Raw genomic sequence first — 11,487 nt, 5'->3', positions numbered from 1 at the left:
GACACGTTTACTTAGCCTCTGTGCAAAAACCAGCGTTTGCCTTGCAGAGGCAAATCCTGGCCCCAGTGAAGCCAGTAAGTGTTTTGCTGATGATGGAAATCGAGCCAGGATTTTAACTCAGATTTTGTTTCTAAATTTATTTCAAGAAAGATTTGCTCTGTGAAAAGTTGAGTTTATTGAGGCAGGCAGAGCTGCAGTTTTCTGTAGCCACAGAACCAGCAGGAAAGCTTTTCGTAAAACCACGGTGCTTTGTTTTTATTTTTTTGGTAGCTTGGGTGCTATGTTGTTTTGGAACCACATGAAGCTGAAGATGACACCCATCGTCTTGGGGAGAGTCTCATCATAAGCAAACTTCATGGATTCTTCCAAAGGTATTTCTACAACCTCAATCAGCTCTCCTTCTTCAGGCTGGCCACCTCCTTCACCAGTTCTCATCTGGTCTGTTACTTCTGCATAAAATAATGTCTGCCTAGAACCCGTCACACCAACTCCAGACCTGGAAAAAAGCAGAGAGGAAACTTTGTTTTAGACAAAAAGAAGGCAGCTAGGAACTAGGAATGGAAATGTAGGTCCTTAACCTGTGTCACTAAGCAACACCAAGATCCATGTCCTTACTCTCTGCTAATGTCATCGAGAACCCCTAAATGCAATTTAGTTAACACAGAAATTGATTGCAACTTTCGCGCAGAAATACCAACACTTTTGAATACAGTTGCATATGAAATGGAACAGTTTTCAAATATATTTTGCAACTTTTGGTAAATGTTCATTCAGGGGAAAATAAAAAAACCAAGTTTTGATCTGGCGAACTGTTGTTCTACATATACTGAAAGCAACAGAAGTTTTTGCAACTGACTGAGAGCTGGACTGCACGAAGACTCACAGAGATTTACAAACAACAGAATGAAGCTCCTCAGTGTATCTGTGTGCTCTCACGCTACATTTGTTTGCTTGTTTTTACACAAATACTTAGATTTTTTACTCTTAAGAAGATTATGTCCATTCACAGCTGGAGTCCTCTACTCATGGACTGGAGCGGTAGAAGAACAGTAAGTCAGCCTGAGAGCCTTTCTCTATCATTCCTGAACTTTAGCCTTGACCCAAATGGACCACTGTTAGCACGCATGTATCTGAAGTAATTCAGTCTCCCTGCTAAATTTGCTACAGTGGATTTAGTTGAGGATATTTTAGATTATGTAGTCTTTCTTCAGCTAGACCGCTTGCTGTGTATTATGCTTCTTATTTGTTAATCCTCTATTTCCTTAGGACTATTTCATTTAGGTATTATTAAATAAGGGATAAGCACATAATCCACTCATTTAGTCCTTCCAAGAGAATATTCACATCGTAATCGCAATTTCTTCATTTCACATGATTACAAGTGACTTTTCACATTGAATCTGGGTCCAAAGTTCACTGAAACGATGAATGAGGCATTAGGGCAAGATGAAAAATTAGCTTCCATATAATTACACATACAGAGGATTCTGTAAGATTTGCAGTAGCATTATGATCTTAGAGCGTATATCCATACTTACCCAACCATTAGTCAACTAAATCTTTCAGTTAATCCAGCGTATATCATGAATGCTGACACTCATCTCACCTCAACTGAAGATCCAACCAGCAGACAGCACAACACAAACACAGTCTTTGAAAGCAGCAGGAGATGCACACTGGGCCCACCATGCTGTCTTAATCATTCTGATCTCATTATAAAAGGTAGATTAATTTTTCATCAAGTTGCTGTCAGCAACCAGCTCACAGAAGTTGGAATGCCATTTTTTATGTTCACATGCTATCAGTGCCCCTTCTACGATGGCACACTTTACCAGCTTCCCATTGTGTTAAAATACAACATATTTTTCATGGTATTATCAAGCAGTAATATACAATGTTAAAAAGCAACATTGGAAATGAAATACTGATTAAGAGCAAACGGATCTATTTCACAATCCATCACGGCTGGCTATTTAAGGTCTAGTCATTCAGTGAACAGTCTCCAGCAGCTGAGTCACCTTGACATCTGTCACTGACCACTGACCTGTGTGCCACCCACTCCTCACTATTGCAGCTGTGTCCATTGGAAGAAGCCTCACTGAGAGAAGGCATTTGTGATGGAATAGTAGACTGTTCATTTTCTGTTCCCTCTTTTCCTTCTTCTTTTCTTGTGTGAGAAGGTAGAGAGGATTTCTTTTTAATCAACTAGTGATCCAGATCTGTTTTTCTCTCTATATAGTGATTACTCATTCTTCAATTGTTTCTGCAAGAATTGCGTTTTTAGTAATTAAACAAACATAGGAAGACTGGAGTTCAAAGATTGGTTTTTGGTAATTGATAATAAGAATTAAAAACATGTTAATTTATACCGTAAAATTTGCAAGACAAAGAACGCAGCTTGCTAGTCTCCACAGGTACCACAAAAACCCAGGACTACGCATAATGTATTTAATGTTCTGTTATTTCTGATGAGTGTCAAGTCTGAGCTACATGTGGGGTGCCCCACCTGGAGAAGAAAAATGATCCTAAATTGAGTACATCCATTTCCACTTGATATTATGTAAAGGTTATACACAAAAACATATAGACTTAATTTAAGAAGAACGTTCTGGCTTGATTACTTACAGCACGATGTCCTTCTGTACCACCTGTGAGCATTTACTTATGAAATAGCTGCAGCAGTGGAAATCACAGGAGTTCACTTTCCACACATCTTTTCTTTAAAGGAAAACTGCTTCCAGAGGTGCTACACTGTAAGATTCAGTTTCTTGCCACTGTAGCTCAAACAGCACAGAGTGATTTCAATATGCTGTCATTTCATTGTATTTACCCATATGATATTTCTATTAAATCAGTGTTTACCTTCTTATGAACTATATATCTCAAGAGTGGCTGCTCCACTGAATACACTTTAAAAGACAAAAGCACTGGACATACCAATGTCTCTCCTTTGTTATGATGCTCAAAGTTACAGCACTTCTTCATGTGTACTGGCATACATAATTTGCCACAGGGACTAACAAAAAATTTGCAACAATACATATTCAAAGGAGGACATACCCACGTGTTTACTCTTTCTCATTGATTACCTAACTTGTCTTTCTCCGGTGCAACTTTGTCATTCATTAAAAACTCCTAAAACTTCCAAATGAGCTACAAATAAAACCAGAGTGCTGGTATTAATAATCACGTTATTCTATCCTAGTCTTCCCCCCACAAACCAGCAAATTTAACATTTCTAAGACTACTTAGAATCCCCTCACTATTTAGACGGGTGACTTTGGAGACTATTGCATGACATTATTTATAAGCATATTCCCTGTTTTTATTGTTTAACTAAATGTCCATTTCAATACTTTCAGAAAGAAGTTGAAGGATAAAAGAATGTACTTTAATTCACAAAAAAGGCATATTTCTTACCTTTTTTTTTTTAATTTGGTATTTCTTTCTCTAAATGTTCTGGCTTAATCTGCCAGTTGATCATTTTTGCATGGATCCACATGGAATGCCCTTTACTAAATTAAATATTCTCCAATAGTGCTTACTGCTGTCTTTCACAACATTTCCAGATGCTTAGATATTAATGTATCCTGCCTGTCCTTAGAAAATTGTCCAAAAATCAATGCTATTGACATTTCATTTGTCTTAGTACCTTTGATTTTTATAGAAATCAAAAGTTAGCAGGTTTGTTGCTTTGAAGCTGTTCTGAGCCTCCATCTGGTTGAAGTAATAAAGTGTTTTAACACATACCCTTGAAAATGTGTACCCATTTCAGTGATTTTGGGTACTGGGGCCAGAGGAAGAAGAGAGCAGAGAGGGAGAAGGTGGGTCTGACTAGTAAATAGGCAAGAGGCCGCTATTATGGTCTCAGTATGCTTTCAGGTTTATGTGTCACTAGGAACTTCCTACGCATTTGCACACTTACATGCACTTTCTGAGTACGATATTTAAGGAATTTTGATGTGCCTTTAATCATGGTTATATTCCTTTTCTGCTACCTTCTTCCTCTGTCCCAAGTCTGTGACATATGCTTTTCCTTGCCCTAGTATCTCACATTACAAATAAAATGCTTTTGCCATGGTCTGAAATGAGTCACCTATTAACAGATTACGGCTATATTCATTAGCTTTGCATCTGTGGAAATCACAGGGGTCAGCACACCCGAACTGCAAGTGATGAGTTTCACCCTGGGAAAACCACCATCCTGATAAAGGTGTCTCCCCTTCCCAGTACCAGAGAAGCTTGGTTTGGGGGAGGGCAAGCAGGGTCTGAACTCACAGCACCAGCCCACAGGGAGACTTCAGGCTTCAGTCTCACTCCACGGGTTTAGCACCATGTTGCCCAGATCAGGCATGTCATGGCTCATACTGACCCAGATCTACTAAGCCTAGCTTGACCTAGCTGATGGTTCCAGATGTATTTTGATGTGTCTGTACGGTGCTTGACTCCTATTTACCACTGAGGGACAAATGCAAATGATCTAAAAACACATCTCTGTTCTCCTCTTTATCATGAAGATCAGCTTCCTCTAAGAAATTTATAGTTGTTTCAATGAACAGCTACATGGCTGACAAATACTTTGTCAAATCATTAGGGCTTAAGCTCACAAACACTGTAACTTCAACAAACAGATTTTTAAAACCAAAAGCCTATTAGCACTAAACTTTCAGCTTTGCTTCAGAGACAGAAACCTCCATTACCTTTGACAACAGCAAGTCTAAGAATGTAAGCATGTCAAAGTAAAGATACCAAAGTGGTATGGTTTTCATCACAATAGTAACTTAAATGTAAGTTTAATACATCAAAACAGCACTGTATGCTGCATTCCCATATTTTATTTTAAATAAAACACTCAAACACTGTGATTAAATCATGCTAGGGCTTTCAAAGCTGTGAGCAACACACTTGTAGGCAACAGCACAGTGGAGAAGCATTTCTGCAGAATGACTGCCAAGGGCTTCTCATCACCTCCTGCCCAGGGGTGAGGCTGGCAGGCAGAACCACGATGTAACTAGAGTATTTGCTATCTACTTCCTTCTTAGAGCAGGGAAAACACAAGAGACAGGTTGTCACTTCAATCGGTTCTTGAAACAGGCAACAGCAGCTATCACAAAGCCTTTGTTTAGCTCTTCCCTTTTATCAAATGCATGAGGAAATACATAGCATGTGAAATAGAGCTCACAAAACGGGACTTTTTACTTGTCATATCTAAGTTCATAAGCATAAAGATACATTACATACATATTTCTTACCACAAGTGGGTAACAGTATATTACTGCTTTAAAAAAAATTAAATTAGTAGTGCCTAAAGGCCACAAGGGAGATTGAGTCCACCTTACACATTTGCCGATGCCCAGGAACAGTGAATTTCTTCTTCAAACAGGGTACACATGCACACGTGCACATTTGTAAGCAGGTCAAAATTCAAAGCGTGTACTCAAGATTAGCTTTGCCTTCTCATGTCTGGGTGCTCATCTATGCCAACCGATTATTACATTCATAATTATTACATTAATAAATATTACATTTTTACTTGAAGGAACAAACTTGTATGAGAAAATAAACAGCATGTTATACTCTTCTGCTGCAATGTGGGGAACAAATAAATTGAGTTATCATTGTGAAGACTTATTAGTTTAACCCAGATTTCTGACAGATGGCAATTAAAAGCTAAAGTTCTCATCATTTCTTAATATTTATCAAATATAAAATCTATAAACAATCAACATTTACCTGTTCCTATCAACACAGAAAAACATTTTTTGGTTTTAATCTGACATAGTTAGTGTGAAAACTCCTAAATGCAGTATATCCTTTTATAAGATGTAAGCAATCTGGATGCAGAATTTGGGTATATAGTGAATGCATAATTCATACTTACAAATAAACCTGACACAAACCTCTGTTATTTATGCCGAAATCAAGATCTATTTAGGCATGCAACATGTAGACTGATGAACAGTGACATGCAGCTCCTATTGTTACTTCTTAGGACCTTTGTACAGTTCTGACATTATAAGCAGCAGGTGCAGGAAAAAAGCAGAGAAGTAATTAACATAAAATTATATTACATTATGCCATCACCCAACAGGTGTACTAGCAGGTGATCTTTCTAATTATAATGCACTCCAACATTTTCAATGCTATTATTCTTTCTACATAATAACCTGTGAATACAAACCATTTTTACCTCACTGCACAGAGGCCAATAGCCATAGCACAGTAATTGGAACATCCAGTATTAATTCTCTGAATGCTCTTCTTTGTTTGGAAAAAAATCAAATGCAGGAAGATTAAAGTATGTACCTACGTTAATACAATTAGGCCCTTAAACTAATCCATCTGATTTTTTTTGCAGCGTGGCTGAGAACCTGCAGCTCCTACTGTATCCAATTCATAGCCAAGAGTTGCAACCTCTGGGAGAAAATAAAGATAGAACGAAGGGAAAAGGAACCAGAAGCTCTGGTTCAACTTTATCCTGATGCTCTGAGGTGTTAAATTTAAGTCCAAATAATTTTATGCACATTCTTTAAGAAGACCAAAATTTTCAAGAACTAAAAGAAAATACTGTAAGTTGCAAAGGCAACAAAAACACCCTTAACAACAACAACAACGTACTTCCCTGCCCCTGTATTGTAAGAAATCAAGCCTCCAGGAAGATGGCTGGAAGTACTTCAACCCAAGAAGCTAACTCACAGCTGAGTTAGCTCATTCGCATGGGATTCAAACTGAAAACTGCTCGGATACGGTGACAGATAGAAAATTTGTTTTATCTGATACATAACTAAGTCTGAAGTTGTTCACTTTTACAAAACTTTGCATTTAGGAAAAAAAAACCTGGAGTGAAGTTCACAGATTTCTTTTAGAGCTTTTAAAAATGAACAATTTAAATGGTGACCATTTTAATGAAGTCTTAGTTTAGAATTACACTACTATAGTATTAGCTTCATTTTATTATTGAGCTAAATGGTTCCTTTACACCCACTGCATCTACCATCCACGCTATTTTTGACTGCGGCCATGAGAATAGTTCAGGGGAACTCAATACACTAGTAGGCATCAAAACTTTCAGGAAGCCCCCAAAAGTGGATAAGCTGCTGCTAGAATAGAAAACAAATTTTCGTAATACCAAAACGAGGTTACTTACTGTACACCAAGCACAAAAGTAGCAATTCCTGTAGCCACGATGAGAAAAGGAAATTCACTGCACAGGGTGCAAATATGTGTTTTTTTCAGAACGATTACTGCCTCAATCTACACAGCAAAATGAACTATTTGCATTTAAATTCACCTTCTGGCTGGCATTTTTCAATAATAGAAACAGATATTTCTGAATCTTCAAAGTGTGATTCTTCTGACCTCCTCCATTCAAGTCCCTCTTAATATGTTTGCCTTCTCATTATCTGTCCCAAATCCAGTCTCCTTCATTCATCCATGTCATACTGTCCTCCTGTTGCTGGAACAACTTGTTCCAAAGACTCTTACTCAACTAGTGTAAATTCCCCTACTCCTGGCTTCTTTCCTGATTTCTCATTGACTCCACAGCTACTCTGTGGATCATTCAAGGTAATTAAGTCTGAGATCTGCTTAATTCAGTGCCTGACTTGTATCTGATGAGTATCATGCCATAGAAGCTTTGACAGAGCTTAAGCATGGCATCCACAGCTTATTTGTATGTACTTTTGAAATATCTGTAGCAATATTGTAGTTAACCTTTTCTAGTTAGCTGAGAAATATAAAAAGAAATTTTCCCCTAAACCACTGCTGCAGGCCCTGATAATAAATGAGGAAAAAAAAGCTATCTTCAGATTACCTCCAATCTTTACTGCTCCCACTTCTTGAGAACAGAACGAAGTTCTGCTTGAATACAGTCTACGTACTTTCCTGATTTCATTAAAGAGAATTCTTCTCCACAACAATGAATAGACTCTCCTCAAGTCCATTTAGTTCTCAGCCTGTGTTTCTTCTCTGCATTTTTACTTCATCTCTTCTTCCTCTTCTTCTTCTCAAGGGTTTTCTATTCCAATTTCCCCTCTAGTCTAAGTTCTTCCTACGCATTGCCCACGCCCTCCCCTGCTTAATCCATTAGCCACAGAACTGTATTGACCTCCCTCGCCAACACCGTTCCTCCCTTTTCATTTGATATGTCCTCTCCTTTCCATGGCTTTCTGTCAGGTCCAGCTCAAGTCCTGCTTTTAATCCAGTCAGGCAATTTCCTCCTCATGACCATGATTCAGAAAGGGGTGTCATTAGAAATGAAAAACAGCCCCTTGCTTGCAAACCAAAGGCAGTGATGACATAGAGACCCTTCTTTCTACGAAAGCCTTTTCACCACGCACACAACTCTTGAGTTTTTATCTACAAAAATCTAATAGACTTAACTCTGAATAAAGTTATCTAAATATTTTAATGTGTTTTTATTTGCATCAAGAAAGGAACAACAGCTAACAGATTTGTCAGGAATATATCAAGTGCAGTCAAACAAATATCAGCTATAATGGGGTAACAGGTCCTGCGGGTAGGGGCAGCAACACAAACAATATAACCTGTTTATCAAGGCTTTGAATGCTATCTAATGTGACAGTTTCATTAAGAAATTAGGAGATCATGATATGCTTAGAAAATGAAGAAACTGTGAAATATGTGCAAAAAGATTATGAAAATGGTACTCATGGAATGGATATCACTGTCAAATTGGAAATACTAAATAGGATTCCACTGGGGACCATCCTCCATTCAATATAATTCAATATTTTCTTTTAGGACTTGTATGTTGAAATAGAGACTGAGGTAGCAAAGCTGAGATAGATAATGCTCCAAAAGAGGCTATGAAATGATCAGATTTTAGAGAAAGTACAGATGCACATTTGTCAGAAGTGATTTAAAACCAGCTGAGCCTGATCTTTTAAAAAGGAGCAGTCTAGATGAGATCCTCCCAAAATTCCTTCTAATTCTGTTTTCTAAGGCTTCTCCCTGACCTGTTACACTGGATCAATAAATAATATAGAGCAACTATTACATGGATCACTGGGATGGCAGATAATAGCAGAAATGCATGATGTATTTTTACTGGCATGCATATGCATTAATGTAACGCTTTATGTCAATGCTTTGCATTGACTGTCACAGCATGAAACACCAGCACAAACCATTTGGAAACCCTGTTACACTTAGAAAAAGCCCAGAAATTCTTATATGTAATACAGCCATTACGGAAAAAACGTCCTTAGCAGACCACAGGGGAACCAATTACTTCCTGTCTTTGCATCAGATCCTCAAGGATCAGACAGATACTCCAGTCTTTGGCTGAAGGAAGAAGAATAGGACACACCTAATAGGAAGACCATAACATTTAGAATGAAATTCTAATACAGAGCACAGGAAGTCCAATGAAAGAAGCTGTAAAATACCATCTTTGAGGCTTCAACCTTTCATATTAACCTAAAAAAAGTAAATACTATACAGGCCCTTCTGACTTCAGCATGGATCTCCACGGGCAGAAAGCTGTGCCTATACAGACAAAGCAGGACTGGGGGATTAACATATTAAGTGCCCTTTGCATGGGTCTCAACAGAGAAAACTCCAATTGTATACTTTCTTCGCAAGTCAGTGCAATTAAAAAAAAACAAAAAGCAACTGGAAGAACAACCACCTGTAAGATACAAAGACATTTATCAACCAAAAAACATACGGTGTTTTAGCCAGATGTAAATTCTTACTGTTGAGCCAGCCTACACTGAAGCTACAAACTTCTACAGCTACAGAAATAATATTCCACTTCTTCTATTTTGTGTTCCTGTACACATACATACGTATAGATACATATGTATATACCTGCATGCTACAGCCTGTCAGTGTCACCCGATCTATGAAATTCTACAGACAGCTTTTGCTCATTAATCTAGAAGGCACTTTTTCTTTCAGTAGAACAAATCCTTAAGCTAGTTTCAAGGAGCTGTAAAAGACAGCTCCTGTGATTCACCCCCTCCCCTCAACAGAAGCACTGCTTGTTAATCCAGCAGGAAATAACATTTGCCAGGATTGACAGCTGTGGATTTGTATTCAATTCCCAAATTAAAAACCAATGACAGGGCCTAGTTCAATGGAGATGTCAAGCAAAATAAAGAAAGTAAAAAACCTGCTGCCTTCTCTGTAAAATACAAACATACATACATTTTGGATAACAATACCAAAAGCTGGGAAGGAGATATAACGGGATTAAAGTGGCATGCAAAGTTTCTCCTTAGAGGTTTTTTGGTTTGTTTTTTTCCCCTCCAATCACTCACATTTTGTATTTTTCCTCTTACATAGTAAGTTGTCCTTTTACTCCTAATGTATGTTTTAAAACATGTCAAAATCTATCTCAATAACTATTTGAAACCCTGTAAAAATATAATGTAAAAATTTTCAGTCAAATCAGCAAAATCTTCATATACAACGTTAGTTATTGTCCAGTTCAACGCAGGCTTAATTACAGCCCAAATATTATGAAAAGATCTAATGGCACAGGTTCTCATGCTTCTGCAAAACTGTGTTAATGGTAAATCAGAGTCCACCTTGGGCAGCATCTATTGTTAATCAGAATAATAAGAATCAGAGATGGAAAACTCTGACACAGTAAAGATGGGCTGTTTTCTAGTACTGCAACAAACTGCTTTGAAAAGCTCAATGCAACTTTTCCTTTGGAAATAAATCTTTGGAAAAAATCACAGTAGCATCATTCTTACTGGGAATTCAACCCCACAATTATGAGTTTATAATTCCTTAAGTCTCTGTAAATACTCCTCTCACTTGCTGAAAATTACACCTTTCATATACTTTCAGATGCCCATGTTCCTCCAACACACTACTTAAATAAGGCAACAGGGAAAATTAATTTACATTCAGGCCACTTCAGCAATCTGTGAAACAACAAAATGCAAAGTGTTTTAACTACTGCCATTTACCTGTAAGAAGTGATCCTCCTTAGGCCTGTAACAGGAACACGATAGCCACACTCTTCTAAGATTTCCCCACATGCAATTTCTTCTAAAGAAAGGTCTGGTTTGTCTACAATGCCAGCACAGAGTTCATAGGTCACCCCTACCACAGCAGGTAAGGGATCCTCTAGATGAGAGAAGCTCTCTTTGTCCTGATTCCGAAAGACTTGAGGATGATGCCTTTCTACTTCACACATGTAAACAGCTTAAAAAAAAAAAAAAAAAAAGAAAAAGAAAGAAGGGTGGGTGTGTTAAGTTTATTCATGCTAAATAGAAAAAAAGATGGTACACGAATTTTGCCTAGCAAATTTTAACCATCAGAGTACTTGAAAGTAACGAGGAACTCAGTTGTGTTATCTGTTAAAATCATGACACACTGAAACTGGAGTTTTAGAGAACAAAGTTTCTCTTGCTATTTCTGTAAAATTATTCTTTAAAATCTATATGTGCTTACATCATCTGGAATGAATTCATGCACACCTTGAAAAAAAAATGGAAGCTAGTTCAT

General features: G+C 37.6%; 1 protein-coding gene across 1 annotated transcript in view; it reads right to left on the bottom strand.

Annotated features, from left to right (window-relative positions):
- Positions 1-255: 255 nt before the first annotated feature.
- NUDT14 (nudix hydrolase 14) overlaps positions 256-11,487 on the bottom strand; it is a 59,104-nt gene continuing 47,872 nt past the window's right edge. The window contains exons 4-5 of the mRNA XM_086463380.1: positions 10,947-11,184; positions 256-496 (exon numbers count right to left, since the gene is read on the bottom strand). Coding sequence (XP_086319506.1) covers positions 256-496; positions 10,947-11,184 — 479 coding nt within the window. The remainder of the gene's footprint in view (positions 497-10,946; positions 11,185-11,487) is intronic.

Source organism: Leptosomus discolor, chromosome 3 (assembly GCF_034619465.1).
Source record: "Leptosomus discolor isolate bLepDis1 chromosome 3, bLepDis1.hap2, whole genome shotgun sequence".
Taxonomy (NCBI): Eukaryota; Metazoa; Chordata; class Aves; order Leptosomiformes; family Leptosomidae; genus Leptosomus; species Leptosomus discolor.
This window is presented reverse-complemented; position numbering and strand designations above follow the sequence as displayed.